Source organism: Mixophyes fleayi, chromosome 6, assembly GCF_038048845.1.
Source record: "Mixophyes fleayi isolate aMixFle1 chromosome 6, aMixFle1.hap1, whole genome shotgun sequence".
NCBI classification, from domain to species: domain Eukaryota; kingdom Metazoa; phylum Chordata; class Amphibia; order Anura; family Limnodynastidae; genus Mixophyes; species Mixophyes fleayi.
The window spans coordinates 25,131,329-25,156,523 of record NC_134407.1 but is presented as its reverse complement, the minus strand read 5'-3'; the positions used below and the strand labels follow the sequence as shown (position 1 = coordinate 25,156,523).

The 25,195-nt window shown below is 40.0% G+C and overlaps 1 protein-coding gene across 1 annotated transcript; it reads right to left on the bottom strand.

Annotated features, from left to right (window-relative positions):
• Nucleotides 1-1,421: 1,421 nt before the first annotated feature.
• On the bottom strand, nt 1,422-23,510 carry PWWP2B (PWWP domain containing 2B). The gene is made up of 2 exons (XM_075216056.1): nt 22,060-23,510; nt 1,422-2,114 (listed from the first exon to the last, which is right to left on the bottom strand). The coding sequence occupies exon 1, from the start codon at nt 23,383-23,385 to the stop codon at nt 22,072-22,074; it is 1,314 nt and encodes a 437-aa protein (XP_075072157.1). The 5' UTR covers nt 23,386-23,510; the 3' UTR covers nt 1,422-2,114; nt 22,060-22,071.
• Nucleotides 23,511-25,195: the final 1,685 nt, after the last annotated feature.

Below are 25,195 nucleotides of genomic sequence, written 5' to 3'. Positions count from 1 at the left end.
ACACTACTTTAAATGGGAAAATATGTGAGATGTTTAACTAACTTTTGTAAGTCAAGGGAGTTAAATGTTGCAGTGATGTTTGACTTTATTGAACGGAATGAAAAGTGATTTTATTTCATTATAAAAATGTATATTTTGTTTGTTCTGCTGTGAAGGGAGCGTCAAATCACTATTCTGTGCTTTTTGGGCACCCTACCATTCCATTATCTAACGCTCAGTCTATGGTTTTCGGCTTCCCTTTATTCCCCACCTTCTATGACGACACTAACATGCAGCCCTGACCTCACTTACAATCACAAATGGACAGGTTACTTCCCCCAACAGACCAGCTACTTCTCTCCTGAAATACTCTGTGGTGCTCTGCACATTCTGATGATATCACTAACTAGAGATTGTTCTACCTCTGCCCACTAACTACTGCAGGAGATGAAACATTATGAGATACAAAAGGGAGAAGATGGTGCTCGGCCTCTAGTCAAACTTAGCTGAATGCTGGCTGGGGCTGAAAAGGATTAGTGTGTTACATCAGGCTTTTTCTCTACAGTACTAAAAGCGCTTTTCCGTTTATTAGCAATTACGTAAAAGATTGCTAGCTGTATTTGAAAACTGTTTGCGATTGGTAAAAGACCTTTCAATATATTATATAAAACGTAGCAATGGAGACACTGGTGACAAAGAGAGAGATAAAGCCAGGGAATGATACTATTGTATTACATTAACTATGTGATAAATTGCTTCATAGCTTATCCAGCCAGACAGCACATGCTCTGCTAAGGAGTAATTTCCTGTCTGTTAAGTAACTTCTCCATTCACTAATACAACACACCCACTAGAATGTAAGCTCTTACAAGCTGGGCCCTCCTTACCCTTGGTTTTCCTACCTGCACCATTTACCTTGTATGCTCTGTTTTCCCCAAGGTCCGTCACTGTAGTGCACACAAATCTGCCCTCCCCCCAAAAAAACAACACACAATTATTTACTCTCTCTGGTTTACAGCTTTCTTCCTTGCAGTCCTGCCCTGCATCCTATACTCAATACAGCAACAACCCCGCCCCCCCCCCCTCCCTCATGATTGCTGTACCAAGCTCCTACCCCATTAATTTAGCAGACATCCATTACCTTGCAGCCAAACAATGCTTTTCATCCACAAATCTTCATATGAAACATATCTTATTAAACACATCACCCTCTGTCTAATCAGATCTACTGTCTCACTCCCACTTCTAACACCATCCTGCACTACCAAACCGTGGAGCAATGGTGTACATCCTGCTGTGTAGCATTAATAAAACCAATACTTTAATAAAAACTGTTCTTTAAACGCACGTATAAATATCCATTTAAAGCACCTATGGAGGCCTTGCATAATCAACTTAAGATACATTTTTAACACGAATGAAAAAAAACATACTAAATAGCATTTTAAAAATAAAATTGTTTTTACTAAGTCTGGGACAAAATCAACCAATATAGAACTTGGAAAAAAAAAAAATGTTCATGTACATTAGTGAATACACAAAGTTCACATTAGGATTTAGAAATAAAAACAAAAAATGAAAAACAAAAAACAAAATCCCTAAAACCATTTGTTAAATAAATACTTTTTACTAGTTGAAACGACAGTTTCCTTTGGTAGAGATTTCAGTAAAAGAAACATTTTTGTGCAGAAAGAACCATACTGGTTTAGATCATGACATTTTGAAACCGTTTAATTAGAACTTGTAGATAATTATTGTGAGATTTCTACAGTGTTTTTTTTTTATTTAGGGCTTTGATTAAATACTTCTCTTTCATTATGTTATGTTTCATAGCTTTAGTCTATTACTTGGTAAAACTAAGCAGCAGCGAGACTTTTTTTTTTGTAGTTTTAAAACAAGTAGAATTTTAATAAATTAAGTTTGTGGTTGTTTGCCGGTTCTTACATCACTACTATTAAAAAACACAGAGCAGTGTGGTTCGATGTCCTTGAGAATGTCAGCCGTGGTCCAGGTAACAGATGACCGTATAACTCATCTTGGCTGTCACAGACGCAGCCACACCAGAGTCTCCAGGGGAGTTTGTCAGCATGTTTATAGGCGTAGTGAAACTCTAGGAGAGCAGCTGTATTCTGGACCTGAAGAAAATAAATAATAATATAGATGTTAATGCATGGCCACATATATAATAACTAATGCAGCAAGACAGAGACACCAATATAATAGCAAAACAAATCAATTGCAAAAGTAAAAAAAAATCATTTTAACAAGACTCCAGACATGAGAATAACTTTACCTCTCTAAATGTGCTCTGCTCTTAAAGGGGAACGCCACCTAAACTAGCCACCCGTCAGCAAGCAGGACCGATTTTTTTGAACCCACCACAATGTGTGGAAAACCTCAATACCGGTACCGTAAAAGGCAGAAGTTAGAAACGAAACTCTGGGCACTGACTGGTGGTCAAAGCTGCTGATTGGATGGCTGCTGAGAAAGAGCTTCTGAAAACCTGTGATGGTCCATGCACCAGACCTGCAATAATACTAGTCGGTAGACTGGTATTCATCATCATCAGCTATTTATATAGCGCCACTAATTCCGCAGCGCTGTACAGAGAACTCACTAATATCGAGAGAGAGAGACAGAGAGAGAGAGAGACAGACAGACTAGGGTCAATTTGAGAGCAGCCAATTAACCTACCAGTATGTTTTTGGAGTGTGGGAGGAAACCGAAGCACCCATAGGAAACCCACGCAAACACGGGGAGAACATACAAACTCCACACAGATGGTCAGGAATCAAATTCATGACCCCAGTGCTGTGCGGCAGAAGTGCTAACCACCAAGCCAACTGTGCTGTGAAAATCTGCTTAGGAGGAGTTCTAATCTAATTAAAATAATTCAGTTCATGTCACAAAATTAGATAACTAAACTTTTGCACTTAAAATGAGGTTTTATCACAAGCAGATAACATCTTTCGCACCTGTCAGAACAGACGGCCGGCACTTGAAAATTAGTATCTGATTGTTGAAAGATTCCCACACGTGAATACATAATCAGTGAAAGTAATAAAGACGCTTCTCACCATCTTCTCTCTATAGCATATCTGGTCTTTTAATTATAGACTACACTTTTCACTTAACTGTAATAGCTGCACATTTCAGATCACCACATGATAAGATAGCAAATCAGGAAGTAGGGAGATTTTTTGGAAGATTAAGTGAAGCAGGCACAGGCTTCAGCACAAAATACAGATTAAAAAAAAAAAAAAAAAAAAAAAAAGGTTAATATTATTTCTTATGGGTTAAGTAACATAGCCGACAGTTGCGGAAGATTTAGTTTTAGGCCAAAATGGAAATCAATTTGAGGTTTATGTCGCCTCAATTTATGTCGTTGATGGTTTCCCACAATGGATGGGATAGATTTCCATTGTGGCCGTCACACTGGTATATTAAATAACCACAGCAGTGCAATGTTTAAAAAGAGCAAATGCATTCATTATTGGATGTCAATGTATCAAAGCTTGCGTAATACAAAATACAATACGTGCTTATCTTTAAATCCGTGCAGCAAACCCCTTTCCTGTGCAAAGCTTTTCTATTTTGCATCAAGGTACGGAATAATTGACAGGTGAGACAGTCAATGATACCTGAACAAATATATAGATATAGTGTACCACTAACATTTTAGCCAATGAATGTGGGGAGCATATTTAAGCAGTTTGAGCCAGAGTGGAGGAAATACCCAACGTACACTTTACATTTTAACAAGTCTGCAGTTAAAATGGAAAGTGACTATACAGCAGGAGGAGCATAATAACAGACAAATGAAGCAAACTGAAACCGTACTGAGGGCCCTAAAGGCATCTTGTATGTTGCAGTCACAAACGTGCATATAAAGGTTTTCCATATTATGGTTAAGGCATATGACAGTGTATAAACTACAGTCCTGTGTTAATTATAGCAAAAATTGATTTGTAATGAAAATAAGCTTGGGATGTAAATATCTCCAAGCTCATATGTAATAGTGAATGCTATTAGTAGGTCTTCCGTGTAAGGAAATTTGTATTTTATGTTCAGTGGTCCTTTAGAGTGCACCTGTCACCTATATACAGTAGAAGCAGCCATTCTGTAGGCCAAACCAATAGACATGAGAATGCAGGGGTCACTTTACTAGGAGTCAATCATAGGCAACAAGTACAGTTTAAAACTAGTTGTATCCAACCTCTGACAGTTTCTCCTTCACTTTCGTTCATTATGGGTCTCTTCAGTCACTTTTTTTTTAAAATCTAAAAAGGGGGGAGGGGGGCATATCACGGTGTCTTAAGCTGGTTACACACCTATGCAAATTATCGTGAAGATCTCAAGATAAAGCACCGTTAGATCAGATATTACAAGTGTGTGTACGCTATCACGATCATGTTTTATCTTACCAAAAACACATTGCATCTGTTGATTTGGATTTCTAAACTTCCTAAAAATCACGATCATCGATGGAACGATGTCAGGCAAATGTGAAGTACACATGACCAGTAGTGTAGGCAGATATCTGTAGAGTGTACAGTCACAATCTCTTCAGCAGATGGTTATGAGAGATGAAGATCACAGATCTGAAGGTAAATTGTTTTGATGTATACGCATGAATCGGCATGCCCATCGGGACTTTCAGCCATTGGTAAAATCACCACAGAAATCTCATCTGAAGTAAATGCAATCGTATGTACCCAGCTGAAGTATGGAGAATTACCCGAGGGAGAAGCATAAGATTAATGAAGAAAGTGAAGCAGAAAGATCTTCTAGTCAGCAGTCATTAGTGCTTTATCTTTACATGAACGCTATTTGCGAGTCTAACGAAAGCTCCATCTTCCCAGGGAACACGGAATCTGTGTACAGTCTAGAAAACAACACCCAAACATGACACATCATATTGACATGTATGCTTCTCACTTTATCACAATGTTCAGGTGTAGAAATATGTCACCGATATAAAGAACAGCAGTAAACACAGAGAGGAGGTCACAGAGTGATCTCTCAATAGGTAAATACGCTGCATTCACCGTTATGGCTCTGACCACACAAGACTACGATAGGGGACACGTGAGCAGCGAGGATTCCTGGGATACGGTCTTGCGTGAAGATGCAACAATTCTATTCTGTGGTTCTCTTACTTAATGTTTACAATGTCGGTGAATCTCTAAGAAGGGGCCTCGTTTTCCAGATTTGACCCATTCTCCCTCTTCTGCTGTAGTTGAAGTCGCATTAATCAAACATTTTTACCAAGGTGTCCGCTCCTCACTAGCCAGAACCCAGGGGCTTCTACATGCCACAAATGTCACTCTCAAAGGCCTGGCCAACAACCCCCAGGGGCTCAGTCTAGGAGAAAGGGCCACCTTAATAAAAATATTTTTAGGTAGTGCAGCTTTACTACTCAGTATATTTTAACATGGCTGAACAACTCAACTGACAGCAGTCTGTCCGTCACTTCACCAATAAATATGCAGCCTGCAGCTAACTTTTTGGGGACAAATACGTAGATTTCAATGGATGCAGTTAATCCCTGGCTACATACGATTGGATATAGAAGAAATACAAGATCAGATATTCTCGATAGAGGACTTGTCAGTTCCCTAATTACAGCTTTCAGTTTTTTAATGCGGTTCACTCTATACGATTTCTGTTACATTTATGACAAACAACTGTAACAAATGTTAATGAATACGCTGCAACAAAGACTATACGGAAAGTTTATTTGAATGTTAGGAATTCATAATTGATTTTATAATCCTATTTAGCGGACCTGAGTTTTTGAATTAATAAACTGCAACTACATACAACAGAGGGGGGACATATATATATGTGGATTTCATGGATCACACTTATCCCACATGTTCTAGTTATTTAAGAGTTGCAGACTATGTTATAAGTTTATATGAACTGATTTATGATTTACTGGTTATAGCGCTGAAAAGTTAATCATTTATCTAACCGAATACCCATCAGTAATCAACTTGTAGTATTTATTATTTATTATTATTATTATTAATATTTATTTATAAGGCGCCACAAGGCATCCGCAGCGCCGTACAGAGACAAACAAAATCACAATACAATGGGAGACAGCACAGTACAGTAAACACAGCAACTCAGTACGCTCAATGCACAGCTAGAGAGGGCGGGGAAGGGGGAGGGAGGATCCGCAAACGACGGGGCTCAAGAAGGAGGGCGCGGAAGACAGGGAGACCCCCAGGGGGGAGGAGGGAGCGAGAGTGGACGTGGGGTGGAGGACCCTCGAGGAGGAGGGCTAAGTAGCTGGAGAGCAGAGTTAGAAGTGGTGGAAACAGGAGGAGAGATGGCCCTGCTCAGAGGAGCGTACAATCTAAGGGGTATCATCATTTGTATAATATTACCATTAGTTATATAGTTACTAGCGGAATAGCATTGGAGTTGTTAGTTTCTAGGAGCTGTATAATTTTATTGGGAAACATGCTTTCTCCTGCACTCTGTACATGATGAATGGAATTCCCTTCTTTATATACGCGCAATATGAAATGCAGTAGTATTTCTACACTAACTATTAGCCGTATTTAGTATTTGAATTATTAGACTGCAACTACACATAATAGAGGGGTGTATATATATATATATATATATATATATATATATATATATATATATATATATATATATATATATATTAGTGGCGAAATAAACTAGGTGACATTCACTATTTGGATTATCATTGCCCCCACAGTATATGTTATATAAGAGACTTAATGGGTGTAATTAGTTTTTATACATAATATCATTTTTATTCTTGTGGTCATATTTCGCTGATATTTTTAAGGATATTTTAAGGAATCAATAAAGGTTAAGTATTATTTGTTCTTGAGATTCCCCTACATCTTTATATAAAATTGTCCACGTGGAGCGACTGGTGCATCGCACATAAACCATTTTTCTCTTTTTTTTTCTTTGCCTTAAATACGACAGAATAACTCCAGTCTAAAAAAAAGTATTTTCTTCCTAAAGATGTCTAGCGGCAGAATCGTGGTGGGTCGAAACATTTTTCCCAAATACACACAACAAAATTAAACTTAGAGCCAGCACATACCACAGTACTATTTAAATTCCTGTAGACCCGCTTGGTGGCAATCTGCCATCAAAAAAGCTTTACACCCATCAATGACTCCCTATAAATAGTTAGCTAATAACAGGGATGGCATTTAAAGTACTTATTTTCATTTGCAAAATTACATCATTGTACAGAGTTGGTTAGATACGCTAATCTATCCAACAGTACCTAACCTGTTAAAATTTAGCAACCATACATTGTTCCAATCAAGGAAGGAACTTCACAGGTCGGGCAGAGTATGCGGCCAGACATTCATGCCCACCTACACCAACAACTATCAATGTCAGAGTGGTGCGAATCGCACAGTATGAAAAGCTAATTTGTCAGTTTCAATGAAGCTTGCTGACATCAGGCAGAGTAACAATGAGGTGGGCTTATACATACGTAAGAAAAGACCTTCAAACAAGGCTAATTTCTACAAATTTGCACCCTTTGTATATGCAATCACTAATCAAACATCTGATTAACCTCAGTGGCCCGGGACACTGACATTGTGCGTTTTCATAGTAGTACCATTATTAATGTCCCGTTTTTCTTCAGAAAGTGTAGAACACGACGTGTATATGGCATTTCTTAAATACCGTTTCATACCAAGTACAGCACCAATTTAAGTGGTTATAAGTGAAACAGAACATACTGTACAGTTGCCAGTATAGATGGATGCCGTAGATGTGGACAACACACATGCTTCTAAGCAGCAGGTGACTGTTCTACAAGTCCAGGTTCTCTCCTTGCAAGAGGCAAACAAGGACTTTGAAACCGTTAAAAGTCTATCAATAGGGACTGTTTAAGGAATCGCTGTAATTCTGATATTACACATTTACCACTCTGCTTTCAATCATCACCGTCTTATACAGATACGTGATTTAACGCCCAGATCTGACAAAGTTATGATGTCATAGTCAGGCTGCATTATCACCGAAAGACATTCCCTAATAGAATCTGAGGGTATCGCCAACACAAGCTGTTCTCTGACCTGCCCCCTCCCTGCTGATCAAGTGACGCCCATTACTCCCAGTGACTGAGGCATTAAGGGCAAGTGAAGTATTGTTGGAGCTCCCACTAAGCTACAGGCCTCAGGAATGGATGAATTTAATAGACCCATTGCAGTTTCTTATTTTCTGACAGTTATGGGGCTTCCTTCTGCAGATTTGGCGGATCTGATCCGTACCTAGCGGTTCCTACCTAACTGATTTGAACCACGTACACCAATACTTCATTATATGGAAACTGGTTATTCTTTTTCCTCAGGAATGAAATGGCCATTTCTGTATCCTGTGTTCCTGTTTTTGTCTTAGATTTACACCTCCAGCTTTCTGTTCCTTCTCCAGCCTCATTTAGACCAATATGACATCCTCTATTGTTACAATTGGTTTTCTAAGCTGTTTGCTGTCGGTGCTGTTTTCACTCTGTTTTTTTCAGACATATGATAGAATTCAGTGTAAATCTAACTTGAATCGTACCGACTAGCTGATGATACATTGAAGATCATTTTATGGGCAAAAGTTTACTTTGAGTTACTGCGCTGATTTTATGACTACATCTCAAGGTGTCTGCTCAGGCGGTTTCATTTTCAGTTACTAATTGTATTACTTGTCTTTCAGGATCCAGAGTTCAAACCTTAATGTACTGTTTGGGTATGATCATACATGCTCCCCCTGGGTGCTGTGTGCTGACTATATCCTGTAATATAACTACCAGAGGTCTGGTAGACCATAGTACAGATGTTCCTGTAGGTGACCCATGCCTTGTCATCCAGTACATGAGACAATTACCATGCCCAGGTCATCCTCTCAGGTAGCACCTGACCTACTTGTTATAATTTGAAATTCCAATTTTTTACTGGAATTATAGATTTTTTTTTACAGGACTGTATGTCTACTGTGGTTATTTAATTTTTGTTTGTCAATTCATCTATGTGTCGTTTATAAACACTACCCCTAGCCTACTTTGTGATACCAAGACAAAAGGAGTGCCAGTATTTGTTTCCCCTTAAATATAACCAGTCCCGTTTACAAACTAAGCATATTGATCCAAAGGGACAGATTATCTGGATAGCCAAGCTGAGCAGCTACAAAGTCACAGAGACCTCATCATGTACCCCAAATATCGCAAAACCCGTTGTCTGTCTGCTAATACACAGGTCTCCATTTATGACCCATTGCATATTGCTTGTGTTAATTATTTCTTATCGCAATGATAAGAAATGAACTCGCATGGAAATTTCTTAAGAATTGATTAGCTGGGACAACGGCTCTGATAGGAGCCGGTCACAGCAAATAATCTATAGTACAGGTTCTTATGGCCCTGCACAATTTGTGATGAGGAGCAGCATGAAGCCTACCAGGGAGGGATGTGAAAAACTCTCTCCTGCAATGTTGTCCCCATAGGACAGCTAATGCCATTTTGCAGATGTTTTGCTCCTTTTTGTTAACAAGTACTAAATGATCACTAAACTTAATGTCTGGTTTGGAATAATTATAGCTCTTTACCGGGCAAAATAGCAGCAGTCAAAGTTACATTTCTCGTAGACTGATGCATCTTTCTCTGGCTGCCCATTCAAATGCCACTTTTAAGAAAAATAAAAAAAATAAATTAAAAAACAAATAAATAGCCATAGTTCTCTCTGTACCCTTTTTTTTAGGACTACAAAACACCATCTGTGTGGCTATATGAACAAACTCCTGGGAAATTATTTCTAGTGTCTACTTTTTGGAGACGATTGTAGCAGTAGACCCAAAATGTTTTTATGGGGCTAATTCTTGACCGGGCAGAACAGCTGTCTTAGACGGATGCATCTTCCTATCATTAAGCAGGGTACCTCTCTAAGGGTACTCCCTCTATTAGCAGTACATTTGACTTTAATAGGTGAATGTACAAGGATGGAATTCCTCACACTCAGAACTTCAAATGTCTTCCATGCCGGTCCTGTCAAACTCACACCTATGAAAAATGCTCCTGCAGCAGCACGTCTCCGGATATGGAACACCCTTAACATGCCCCCTATTTACATTTTCCTGCTTCCCTCCCTCTCCGGTGAATCTGCCGGTATTGGTTCCAGGTAGCCGGAGTTCCCAGACGCACAGTTCTAGAACACTGCTGTTCTTGCAGCCAGAGCGGTTCTCCTACAGGGCAATCCTTGTCACATGACTCTCGGGCGTTCGGCAGGTTCTGACTGAAATAACAGAACAGCATTTCTGTGTTTGGGAGTTTTCAAGGTAAGCACCAGAATGCACGTTCAAGTCACTGTCCAAAGTAAAATAAGTCCAAACTAAGAAGCTTTTCGTCAGCTCGCTGTGATACCCATTTATTTTTGATTTTGCATTTATGAGGCCTATTTAAAAAAATTTAATGCACTGGTAACCCAGGACTGGCAAAGGAGCACGTCGAAACTAAAAATGTTCTATACACATTTGTGCAAAAGCACTAAAGCAAAATTACCCAACCCATACAACTCCAGATTATCTTGAAATCCCCTGGGAGATGGAAGGAGGAAGCAGAAAAGCCATGCATCACTACGGAGCAACGAAACAAGCAATTGATGAGAGAGCTATCAAATCCACTTGGGACTAAGCAAGGACGCAATCAATATTAAGAAGAAACATAATTAGACATCCTAATCAGCAAGAAACAGGCTCTCCCCTTTCTTGAAGCAGATGACTGATCAGTCTTACTTGCTTACGAGTTAACTATTTATCGGAAAGCACAATAGAGCTAAGGAAAAAAAAATATTCACTTGGTTAATGAACATACAAGGTCAAATGTTATGTCAACAGAACATTAGGAGTTTAAACTGTGCAGATAGTCACTTATTGGTCTACCCCAATATTCCAGAAAACACAGCTCATCAAGTCACTGGGAAGCAACGATATCACCGAGATATTAAGCACATTCTTACCGATCGGATAGGCTGCCTTCTCCTGCATATAAATTGGTCCAGCCAACAGTACCTGTGCCGGACCAAATTGGTCACCATGGATAGAAGTTTTTTTTTTTTTTTTTCATAAATCTAGCACATTGCTACTCATAGGTACATCTAACATTGTGTCAGTGGGTATTATTTTCTTCAATTTTCACACTCTCTTACAGAGTAGGCTTTTACATTCTGCACAGAGAAAACAGCTATGATAGTTTGAAAACAAATCCCGTACCTCTGGTCGAGCAGAATGTGTGCAAAGCTGACAGATTAATAAGCTGCATTTTGAAGAAGGAGTAGATCCATGCTGAGACAGACCCAGCACGCGATCATACCTCAACACACACACAACTTCACTACTAATCTATTTACAACAATCAACCTTTACAATACAAATAGTTGATATGGAAAGAGGATTGGTTTGTGGCTGGATGTAAAGTGCAGAAGACTGGTGACATACTGGACACAGCTGGCTCTCAGTAATGCAGGATTCATTCCTTACATCGAGGCGACCACTCACTATATAGGTACTTTCTGGTGTGCTGGTAGATCCCAAGGCAACGTGCTCCCATGAGTCTCATCCACACAGGGACAAGGCTTTAATGACAGACCCTGGCTCCAGTGCTAGGACCAGAAGCCATTAGTATTGTGGTTCCTGGAATTCAGAATTCTAGAACTTTGCCAATTACGGCAGACAGAGCTATACAGCTTCCAGGTCAGGCCATCATCACGCCTTCACGACTGGTGCTCTGTCTGGGCACGCTTAAGGTCCGGTTCACCAGAACCGGCTTTCGACCCTGCCCTACACAGTCAGCACGTGCACACATAGAAATAAAATGACCAAAATAAATTAGAAAACAAAATGGTTCTAATCTATTCATTGTTTTACCTATATTTTCAGTTTTAATTTGCCTCCAAAACACTGTTGTATAAACCTCTGCATTTTATTACAGACGAACTAATTCGTCCCAAAACTTTTTTTTTTTTTTAGCTTTGGGTTGAATTAGGCTTTGATATTTGTAATTATGTAAATTTGCATAGTCCTTCCTATTTCCTCTGAAAAAGAAATTTGCATGACATATTTTTACTGGGGATTGGCTTTAAACAGGTTGTCCCTAATCTTCTCCAACATTCGTGCAAAAACCTACCCATTCATATGTGCGGCAAGTTTCCCATAAAAGTTAAGTGCAGGAAAGAAATAAAAAAAAACCCTGTAAATTATTAGTATCTCAGTAGCATCACACGCTACAGTAGAACATAAGTATAATTTGGCTTCAGCCAGTTGCTTTAAGATGTTATGTAACAAAGGTTACTTGGATTATGCAAGTTTCTATTTAAGAGAAACTACACATATAAAAACACCTAGATACAGGATATATGTGAGGGAGTCTGTGCCATTTAGGTGCAAAATAGGAAGAGGATATCCTGATTCTCACACGTATCAGATGCCAAGTCAGGAGGAGTCTCCATGTGCACACATCTAAAGTGAGTCAATGTTTTATTTACATATTTTTATCATCCCATTAAAAGAAAAATATTCACTACTTTTGGACCTTCAGCAAATACAAAGCAACTAAAAGACTTATTTTCTGTATGTCTGCCTGTATTTTAGAGATCACAGAGACACACACCTACATTTAGGTTCCAATTTGTATGGTTTTGGCCAAACTGCCGTTATTAAGCTGGAGGGGCGTGTCTCGTACCTCCAAGAGGGTGTGTCTTGCCCAAGTCACCCAAAAACACCCACATTTACCCCATCACCTCTAGCCACCCCCACTCACCCCAAAAACACCTAAACACAAACCACCCACTGACCACAAAACATTAAAACCCCGATACTAACCCGCAAGACAGACACGTTCTTAAATACTGTCCACAGAATTTCTTGAAATTTTGACATAAGACCAGCAGGGTCCCCTGGGGAAGGAAGATTCTCCGTGCAGGACACCAATAAGTGCTCATATCCCCTCCCAGTGCTCCCATGTACATTGCTGGTACTTTAACGCAAAGATTCCGAAAAACAAGGAACAATATGTCGAGTACAACGCAATATTAACCTACAAACATGGCTTTACAGTATCTGCGGTGTCAAGATCACTGTATGATAGAAGAAACAAAGTATACAGGAACAGTTTGACTAAATCTTCAAAGGTAGGTACATACATGCTTCCCTAGCCCATCTGTCCTCTACTCATCTGATACTGAAGGAAGCAACATATGTGCAAACAGGTCTTGTAGTAGGTATTACTGATCACATAACTCATGTACACTCGAGGAAATCAAGAAAATAATGAGAGCAAGAAGGCAAACGAAATAAATTAAATGTAAGCAGCATTCTCGCCCTTTACAGTCATACATCCAAACTGGAAAGTGATGCTTTTGCTGTGCCCTGGGGCATAGAAACTGCCAGTTTCCTACATGGGACTTTCCGTAAAGATTTGGGATAAATCCTTTTATAGAACATCGCTGTAAGCAATAAATACAGACAGATGCAGCACTGATATAGATATAGATATATATATATATATATATATATATATATATATCTCTCTCTCGTGCATCGTCACAAAGACAACCTGTACTAACTCAGCTTTACTGGTCACCAACCTTTTGCGATATTCATTTTCAATACAGCTCAGTTCTAACATTCGCCTTGATTTTCTATAAAGGACGTACCACCCACCCACTCAGTGGCAAGGTTCAATCAAGCTTCTCCTTGCAGTTCAGCGCAGAGTGCATAAGGGCTGGACAGAACTACACCAGCCTAACATTTACAAGTCACAATAAGTGCAAGGAAAGTTTGATGCCTTTTATACACCCATGGCAAAGCGGAGCACTAATATTTCGGAGGTCACAGCATAAATTGGTAGGAAGTACATGCAGTACAGCAGAGTTCAAGAGTTAAAAAAAATAAGTGACTTTGTAGCTCTGAAATGTATAAAGATTTAATCACTCATTTTTTCATACAAGAGATGGTCTTGTACGTAGAAGTCTGTATCTGGATTTTCGTTGCTATCTCTGCCCACCTGGTTTGTACAACAGTTACCGACATTCTAGAAGTTACCAGGAATATTCTGCTACTGAGCAGGTGCATCTCAACACATGGTTCTCGGGGTGACATCGTACCGCAATCCCTATCCTGCCAAAACACACCCAGTTTGATTAACGTGCATTTTAATTTTAAACACTCTGCCTCAATGCATATTTATGAAGCCCAGAAATTAGCAATAGAAGCTATGAACTGAATCCAACATGCAGAAAGGCGATCTGTCAGCACTGAAGAACATGGACATTTCTAGGGACAAGAATGTCCCTTTAAAACTAGTAACTGTCCCCTGAAATTAGGGACAATTGGTAACAATCAACAGGTTAAGGACTAGACAGGAGTTATGAGGCGTGACGGTGGGCAGCATACATAATAAGGTTTACAGTTCCAAACAGTACATTTTAGTTTTGGGACTACATTTCTTCGAACTAGCCTCTAGCCCAGGGATGGGCAACAGTCTGCACTAGGGCCACATGTGGCCCTCCAAGCCTTCACCTGCAGCACCTTAACTACTTCCTGCTTTACGGTCAGATTTATTATAGCTTATACACTTATTTACAATGCCAGCAGGTATGTTATTACAGATAGGTGTCTCTTTGATTAAACATATTATTCTAGCTTCTGAGATTAAGGGTAATGTGCGGTCCTTTGCAGCTTAGAGGTCCGTCCACTTAGCTCCTGAAGGGTATTAGGTTGCCCATCCTTGGTTTAGTCCGAGCAATAGAATGTTCGTGTTTGGTTTTCAAACATGTTCTGGCCTCCAATGCATAAACCGTAGACATTAATAAAACAATCTGCTGACATTAAGACAGGGTTTGAAACTGGGAATCTCAACTGTCACTGAAGGAAACAACAAAAGAAACCATATCAATGAACGTCTAACACTGCCCTCGATTTAACTTCCACACTTTGTCAACATGAAAGCAGACTGTAATCCTACCAGCATTAATGCACTCCTGTCCCTGCAATGAGGTAGGACTAAATCATACTTGCCGAAGTCCGGGTCGGTCTCCCGGACAAGCAGGCAATTCTCCCGCATCCTGCACACTTCACTAGGAAGAGGGCAGGATGTGAGCCTCAATGACGCGATTTGCGGGGAATCTACAAAATGTTGCTTTTTTTCACGGAGTGGGACCAAAGTAACGAGAATGACCATGACACACCCCCTTCCGGGCTCTCAGAGATAAAAAAAACAAACAAAAAAACAATTGCCAAGTATGGACTAAATACACATAAAAGGTGTAGTGTGGGCAGCAAGTGTTAAATGGCAGCAACACAAAATCCAGGTTTCAAATATCTGCCACAACTCTGTGTTGTGGCTGTGAACAGCCACTAGAAGCAGAGTCCCCCTTTAACTTATGCAGCTATTTATGACAGAATGCATCTGCATTTACATGCGTGCCGTTTTAATCTGAACCTGACATTTTATCCCCAAATGAGCTTCACTTCAATTACCATGGTGGTAAACCATGTGCTCAGCGGACTTCTAATAAGGATCAAGGATCCCTACGCTGCACGGAAAGTCTGTATACACTGAGCACAGAAAGCAGACGGAGGGAACAGCAGCAGCTTGTGCTGCACTCCCGCAGCAGCGCAGACAGTCACTCTTACCATCTGGTCCGAAAGGACAGAAAATTCATTTTGTGGGTAAACCAAGGAGGGAGCACGTTGTGCACAGCCATCAACAGACACACTGACTATTATATTACACAGCTTAACCACTTGCTACAATGCCGTTTAGATTGGGAGCTTTAATCTATTTACCCAACAGGTTTACTTCTCCAGGAAAAACAAAATCATCTATTCCATTTGTGATTTGTTTCATTTAGACGCCATTTATATTATATAAAAATATGTGCGTCCCAAAAGCGTCAAATAAGAAAGCTTATTTTTTACGCTATGGGAATTCTGTATTGTGTCTGGTAGTTCAGCAAATGATGTCCATGAGCCAGACAGACAGCTGACAAATCTCAGAACAATCAAAGGCGCTGATGTTCAAACAACCTCAAAAGGAAAAAGATTCATCTAAAACTGAGCAGATTTTTTTTTTCATTTGGGACGGTTTCTAAACTTTATGGTCTCAATTCAATTGGCCGCGTTATTCTCCCAAATACACTATTACCGGCACTACGGTAACGGTGCACGCTATCACAGACACTACGGTAACGGTGCACGCTATCACAGACACTACGGTAACGGTGCACGCTATCACAGACACTACGGTAACGGTGCACGCTATCACAGACACTACGGTAACGGTGCACGCTATCACCGACACTACGGTAACGGTGCACGCCATTACCGACACTACGGTAACGGTGCACGCCATTACCGACACTACGGTAACGGTGCACGCCATTACCGGCACTACGGTAACGGTGCACGCCATTACCGACACTACGGTAACGGTGCACGCCATTACCGACACTACGGCAACGGTGCACACTATTTACCGGCACTACGGTAACGGTGCACACTATTACCGGCACTACGGTAACGGTGCACGCTATTACCGTTCGTATGGTAATTTTAAGGCTGATTTTTGCTTGCAAGCAAAAATCTGCGTTAAAATTACCATAGTTACAGTAATACTTTGCAGATTCCCAGAATCACATGGCCCAATTGCATTCCCCCCCATGTAGGGGTATTTTAGAATAAATGCATCTGTATAAAGGAAGCTTTTTAAACCACTCCGATCAGGCTGTTCTTGTTCTGGGTGATAGATTTATTTGCTTAAGCAGTGTTGCATATTGTGATCTTGTCTGTATTCATTACGATTTACATGGCATTTTATTCAATTATTAGGACTACTTAGAATAAAATGTTATTTTATCAAGTAATCTGATTTTACCAAGTCATTTTACTTTTAGTGTCGTATTCTGGCTAGACTGTCCTCCCTGGCTCAAATACAAGGATATATTTCTTCATAAAACCTGCCATGGCCGATGCATTATTAAAAAAAGGAAAAGGTATCGTCCCCACCTACCACAAAAATAAATAATCCACTTTTAAAACAAACAAAAAAATGTTGCATGGACGTCACCTGGCAGCTTTACACAGACATTAGTCACCGTAATAAGAACAAATGAACCCTTCCCATTAGCTCAATATATAATAGGAGGTATTCAATGCACAAATTCCCAATATACAGATGCTCTTGTCTTTTAGTGAGAGAATTTCATTGTCACACATATATGATACTTAAATACAAATTAACATTTGTTCTGCTACAGAATAATGAAGCCCCAGGATAGTTGGCTTTACTACAGCTCCTCTGTGCCTAATGAACGGGTACTTGTTAACTTAAATATCTTTATATTTTAATATGATACTTGGGAAATATTGTCCTGGACATTATTAAAATCAGTGCCTCAGATTCCTGATTCTGCAGGGTGGTCTACAGAAGGATCAACTATACTTAGTATTTAGTATTAGTATAGCTTGCTAATATGTTGGCGTCTCTTGTATTATCTATTTACACCAAGATTTTGCAGAAGCAACAGCAGCTCTTTCCATTCAGAATTGCAGGATCCGTCGACCACATAACCAGACCCCCCCCACCCCCGCCACCATATCCCACAGAATCGATCATAGCATCCAATGACCGACTCCACCAGTCCCGGAGCATGGCCCATATTATCACAGCAATATATAGGTGACCTATAGATCACAATAGCTACGGTAGCAGGTTAAGAAGCCTCTAAAAAGGTTATATGGGAAATAAAACATAAATAAGAAGTATAGCAAGCCACAGATATACTTATTAGGACATCCACAGTAGCATTCTCTTCAATACCAGGGTTCAATAAGCCGCGTTAGTTGAAAGAGTAATTCGGCCAGTTATTATGGTACTAATAACGGTAATAGTTTTAACGCCGCGTTACTTTTGCAAGTAATGTGGCTAATTGAATTCCCCGCTATGTATGTGTACTACCCATTAGCAGTCATGTGGACTTAAATCCCTGCACTAATTATGTTACAACAAACTAAAAAAAAAAAACACAGATTTTTTTAATTTGAATTGATAGGTTTACATAAGAACAGCCACACCATCGCCAACAGTAATATTGGGTAACATTAGATAACTATTATAGTGCTGTCATCATGCACATATTAACATCCCTTGTGTATGAACTCCTGTACATATCAATATAAATGGGGAGTTTCTGTGTCCACAAGTTCAGAGTTAATTATGAAAACTCACGTATTATAAGGAATAACATAACTGGTCACATACTTAAGAAAAATGCATAATTTTATACATTTTGAAACTATATGGGATAATGCATCCCCCACTTCACAGTATTATGGATAATAGAAGTCACCTTGGACTTCTGTGATCTGCATAAAACGCTTGACCTATATAGCCTTGTGCCTTTAAATAGTCACAGAACAGCAGGGAGGTCATTATCCCTATATAAATCTTCATCTTCTGAAATGTTTATTTAGGGACAAAAGTATCTTTTTTGAGGGGGGGGGGGGGGGGGGGGGCATGAGAAGTATCCCGTTCCCTGGGCTGGAAAATTTTAGCCTGGGGGGGATGGGGGTCTAGACTCAACTCAGCAGCCTATTAGGAACATTTTAAATGAACAAAAATGGATGTAGCCCAGTAACCTAGCCCAGGTAGCCCACTATGGGACCGGCCTGGGGAGCACATTCCACCTGCCCCCCAGCCTAGCATGCCCCAATCTGTATAGTTAGGATCGGTCACTGAGGCTCATATTTCCTTCAGTTAAGGATTACAAGAGGATTCTTGGCTGATTACATGTCTATAAAACCCATTTATTTTACAGACAAAGAATTTTTGGAAGGATAATTCCACCCATAGCTGAAAATTCTGTTTTGGACGGTATATTATAAAATGAAACCCTGCCCCTAAAAGGTTACTTGCCTTGTGTTCCACTTACCCGTTCTCTAGTAAGTGCTCCAACATTCTGCGCATGGTCCAGTATCACTATAAAAATACCAGTCAGCAGGGAGAACACAGTGCCACAGATTAAAGTGTTGTCCAGCTCTACATATTGGGTGCTGCTTCTTGGCTAATCGTGTTGCTTGGGCCCACCCAGGAACAGCAGATACATTGGGACCGAATCAATTCTAGGAATAACGCGGCCTGCGCACTATTACCGTTACTACGGTAGAAGTGCGCAGTATTACTGTTAGTACGGTAATTTAACGATAATTTTTGCTCGCAGCACTCGGGACCGCGAGCAAAAATCGGTGTTAAAATTACTATATTAACGGTAATACAATTAGCACCGCGTTATTCCTACACTAACATAGCCGAATTAAGTTGGCCCCATTGTGTAAAGATTAGTCTTTAAGTATTGAATGCAAGCACATAATATTAGCTAGATATCCTGGATAAACAAAGTTTATAGAATATAGTTTTTCCCCCTTTGAAAATCCAAAACAATGTCAGACTGATTGCCTTGATTTTGCAATTAGTATATACCTAATATTTTGCTAAATTATAGTATTTTTTCTAACAGTGAAAATCAGAAGACTGAAGGTATTTTTCGCTGTTCATGTCCATGTAAACATAGTTTATTCCACGTTGTCGGTCGTAAGTTAACCTGCAAGATTCCATTTGCATGCCTTATGTACACAGACACCAAAACTAGGTTAAACCACAGAAATTTCCACTACATTATAAATATACATCAAACCGTAGGATACACGTATAGGAAACGCCATGCATTTTTTTGTTGAAGGGAAAAATAAATACATAAAGCCTGCAAATAGCGTTGCACCAAATTTACAACAGATTTAAATGGTATTTGCACTTTTTATTCAGGTCTGCACCGTGTGCCGTCAGGAAATTTGTGATACATTCCCCGTACAAGTATATTTTTTAAAAATAAATATTTTTATAACTTAAAAATGGGAGGAAGTTTATTAAAAGAAGCACAGATCCTCTACTGCTAATTTACTTGGCGGATGATCAGAGCATTGCAATAAGGTATTATATATTCCCTTTTACAAGCGTCTTCATTGAAAAAATTCCATCTGTATTTTTTATTTTCCCAATATGCATATTAAGGAATGACTGTATAACAAATATTCTTGTTGTAGGATTGTTAGAGATTCTGTGATGACAAATAATGGAATTGTATGTAATGTTGACATTCTCCATAATCCATTTATCTCCTCCCAGAGGTCTCCTGCCAATATAATAGCGTTGTGATAACCTCTAATACTACAATACCTGGGGGTGAGGTTTATGCGTTTTATGTGTGAGGTTAATGTTATTAGCATGTTCCAGAAATAAAAACTTTAACAACTAAACGGCCGCTATTTGAGAAGCTGTGACTCTTCCTTTTAGAGGAGACAAATTTATTGTTCCAATTAGGACTTTTAAGTAGCCTGGTCCCAGAAACTGTGGTACAAGGCGGAATGCTGCCACCAAAACACTCATTTTCCATATTTTATGAATGTGACCCCCTATTAATATTTCAAGGTGATTTAGTCTGCTGTGTGACATCACCAGACACTAACACTTTCTGCTTTTGCATCAGTACTTAAGTCCCCTGTACACTGTGAGCTGTACAGAGTAATCACCTCTAGTTTATACAGCCTGTTAGCTTGTTATACAACTGAAGACAACAGAAAAAGAGCCCAATTTAATCAGCTGAACTCACAACAGGAGTTTGACTGAAATAAGGGCTGGAAACATAAAAAAGAGACCAAAGTTGCTCTCAATTTCAAATTTGCAAAGCTGGTGCACCAGACATCCAGTAGCTGTGTACCTGACCTATTCGCTTGGCCTCTCTCTCTCTGCTAAAGGTATGCCAGAACGTCACGTCTGGTATCGATTCCAAATGATTCCCTAACAGGATGAACTTGAAGAGTGCAGCAGGTGACAATTCCGTACCCGCACACAATTCTATTTACCATTCTGCACAGTACACTGCTGTTTATTTATTTTAAAAGATGTGCTCGCCTTTGTGATGCCTTGTTCCCCCTAACTTATACCTAACAGACAAGGAGGGCGAACGTGTAAACAGAAGCCTTTGCTAGAAACTATAATATTGTCCTATAATGCAAATAGTGCACTAAGCGTATCCAATTCAACACGGTGTCTAAACATCACTTTGTATATAGGAGCATCACGCACATGCCCAATAAGCAGGACTCCGTTCAAGTCAATGAATGAAGCCCCAGGTAAGTACATATATCTTTTCACACTTTTAATAATTTAGCAGGACTGCCAGCTCATCCTTTAAATTACTGCCACATGTAAAATTGTTTATGTGCAGTGATTAATTAAAACCAGGCAAAACAAAAAATATATGCCACCACGTTAGCTAGTTGTGTGCAATGTATTGGCTGGTTATCTGCCAGTGGACCTCTGCAGTGTCCATTACCAGACACAGCAGGGAGCTACTCTGACAACGAACACAAAAAAAAATAAAAAATTCCCATCTCTCACAGGGCAACCCCATGTTAAATATCTGAAATTGTAACAAGCTCCTGTAACTTATGCTTATGGATTCTTGGTTATATAATGTTGATGAAAACGGTGCTGCAATGCTCTAAATGTAGACTACAGTATACACAATTCAATCTAGTCACCAGGGGTAGGCAGATGGAGACGCATCTGCTGTCCAAACAGCAGAAACAACTATGCAGTGTTTATAACCGTAACTAACGGAGGGATCTTAAGTCTGTTATATAGCAGCAAAGAGTAAAGAGCAGTGAAACACCACACAAATTGAGTGATACGGTTATTGCCTCATGACTGATTTAAGACTGGGCCGAATTCCACCAGCGAAAGGTGCAAAATATTGCAGCCAAATGTGGAATGAGCCAAATATTTTGCCCATCTCTACTCGTGAGCCTACATCACCAGTGATACATATCTCAAAGCCTTTACGGTCATTGTTATTCTGCTGAAGTAAAGTGCAATTGTGCAAATCGTGGAAACGGATATTGGCAGTAAAAGATAATCACTGAACACTGCTTTCCATCTCTGAAGGTTTTGCATTTACTTACATGCCATAAGAGTTACGTTTCACACTGCATTAACAGTTCCCTAATTTCCGGAGTCAGATGATTAGTAGCCTTGGCAGCTTCGGCAATAGCTTTGCGGTACACACCTTTCTTCTTCCGGTTGAACCTCAGTTTGAAAAATTCAGAAAAAGAAGAGAGTTTTGAAACCGATAAACTGGAGGTTGTTGGAGAACCGAACCATGCAACCGTGGCCTCCTGCCACGAGGGGTCGCCATTCTCCTTTTGGTTCACATTAATACTCAGAATCCGTGCAGGCCACCATGGAAAGCCATGGACCTTCCCCCAAACGATGTCCCCTACTGAAATGGTCTTTCCGTCTACAGTGATGCAGTTTGTTACACTTTTAGAATGCAGTCTAACCGTTAGCGGTGGGACGGTTTTCCGCTCATCTTTAGAAGACGACACTGAAAGGTCGTCGCCAGGTATAAGGTCACAAAAGTCGATCCTATTTAATTCCAAGCAAGAGGATTTTGATTCATCCAAGCTATCATTACTGCACAATGATGCACTAGACGAATCGGCTTTCCTTTTCCGATAATTGACAAGCAAGTTTAAGTTATGTCCATCGTTGTTGTGTGGGAATCCTTTAAAATCGTCATCTTCTCCTGAGCTTCCCAAAGAGACGTCTTGGAAACTTCTTTCTGTGGTATCGTGCATGTAAAACGCAGAAGCATTCGTCTCGGACCCTCTGCTGCTCTGCAGTACATTTATCTGGTCAATTAGCTCAGATTTATAGACAGAAACACTTTGCCCGTCACTAATCCTTTGGGGTTTTAGTCTGATTTTGGGAGGTGGAATATCTACATTGGAATGCAAAGGCTTTGTTAACTTTAACTTTGGAATGGAAGCCGCCTGACTATTCGTTGATCGGTCTGTTAAACGCTTGGGAGTTTCACTCCTTTCAACGTCCTTTAACGTTTCGTGGTCCCTGCTTCCATTTTCTTGGGTTTGATTGGGACAAAAAGGTTCAACGGAGCCGTGTATACGTGAAGGAATCTTCACCACTTCTCCTTTACCTTGTGGTGTGCTATAAGAGATCTTTATTACGGGACTCCTATGTATCAAGTCTCTAGAAGTGCCGTGTTCCTCCTTCCTCTCCTTCACCATCTTTCGCTCTTCCGGATCAGACTCCACTTTAAGCTGTTCTCTGTCCTCACTTTGGAGCCTCCGGCCGCTCCTAGGATTTTGTTTATCTTTAGGAGACTCGCTTGTATTTAACGTGTTTTTACATTTCTCACAAAGGACTTGTCTAGGCCGCAGCCTTATGGTGCTCATTATGAGTCGCCCAGGATGTCTATTTCTTGACATTCGCCTTTTTGTCCTTTTAATAGTACGAGGCGGAGGTTGAGGCACCCACTGATTGTATGAGTGCCTCAGCCATAGAGGTGGGGGAAAAGGGGCACCTTCAAAGTAAGGAGGGTACGAAGGTGCTGTTCCTGAAGGTGGAAGAAGTGGAGGAACTTGATCAGCGTTACTTGTTACAGGGAGAGCGTTGTCTTGAAGAGGCGGTTCAGATAGCGGGTGTGAAAGATTGGCATCAGCAGGAATACTGTTACAGGAACTGTTGGAAGGAGGTTCTTCATTTTTTGGAATTGGAGCTGGTGGCACACAAAACAACCCAGACCTAACAGAGGGGGGGAAAAAATACAAATATTAAAGATAGATCTGTCTTAATCAACAACTTCACGCTGTTTACTTCATTCAAATGCATGTGCTGAAAAATCAGATGAATCGATTGGTGCATTACTGCAGTATTTAAAAGAAACATGTTGCATAAAACAAAGTACTAAGCTTATTAAACCGGTTTGTTTATAGTGACAGCCTCATGTAGAAGGCGGAAGGAGCTTGTTCACAAACAAAACTGTTGACAGTCAAAACAATCCGATTTGACCAAAAGTGTCTGTGTCATTTGCAAAACTCAACGGTGTTTCATTCTGCATGTCTATTAAAGAAATAACAGTTTAACCACAAAAAGCACCTTGGCAGCTCAGAGGCTTCGCAATGACTTTTCTTACTGTCCATAACCCAGGCTGAAGGGAAATTAAGTAAACACAGAAGAAGGGCCGTAGATCATTAGAAAGGAGCCTGCTCTACCCTCCCCCCACATTACAGTGGAAGGCTTATATTCATTAAAGCTGATTATACCCAAGGCCTTCCCAGCTGCCCTTTCCTGTTCCTCTCTATCACCTCTATTTTAATTCAATGCCGACCCTACATTTTATACAAGTATACAGAGCTTCACTGACTACTGGAAACAACAGGTAAATTATGGTCTTACAGAAGTCAGAACCCAGTTGCCAAGCTAAAAAAAAAAAAACAAAAAAAAAAAACTGAGAAGTGTCTTCAGTAATTCCTGCATTGTCCCGAAAGCTCCTTAATACCCTATATGGTAAAGTATTACAGACATATCCTGCAAAGGCTACATCAATAAGAAATAGGATTTTATCATTAGCACCTTATACAACACACAGCCTGTACGGCGATGAAAGGGTTAACCCTTCCCGATAATGACTGGAAATCAAGTGCCCCGTACACTACACAAACATTAACTAGTCCTTAACCCACAGCACCTTGCAATTTGTCTAAACTTATCAGAACAGGCACCAAGACGTTATACTCAGTCATACTGTATATTAGACCAATTGGCAATGCAATAAACATATCCTTATTAAAGAGCCAGCCATAACTGCATGGAAATGTATAAAGTAAGCTTGGTCCACAGGCCTATAAGACCACCAGAGACCCCATTTGTCGATAAAGCTTCTGATGCAGTATATAGCTGTATATGACCCTTCTTCATATGCGCTGGCTCAAGAATATAACATTGTACTATGGGCACTACCCCTTCACCCAAAAAGGTGGAAAAACCAACCACACCTATCCATCTTTCAGTCTTTCTTCCAAATACGTTTGGTTCCCATTGATGCCAATCTTGTAATGGGAAAGCTATTACGACCTCATCGTTACCCAAAATGATAAAGCCACAAGTATGTACAAATAATTGTGTACTGCGATGCTGCACTGCACTTACCCTCTAATGTGTGAGGTTTAGAGCTGCACTACCACCTAAATTTTAGTAACCTGTGATTCCCCTAGCTACCCAAGCTCAGCACGCAGA

Excerpts from the sequence above, each read along its gene's own strand:
- PWWP2B (XM_075216056.1), bottom strand. The coding sequence starts at position 23,385 with ATGTCAAGAAATAGACATCCTGGGCGACTCATAATGAGCACCATAAGG.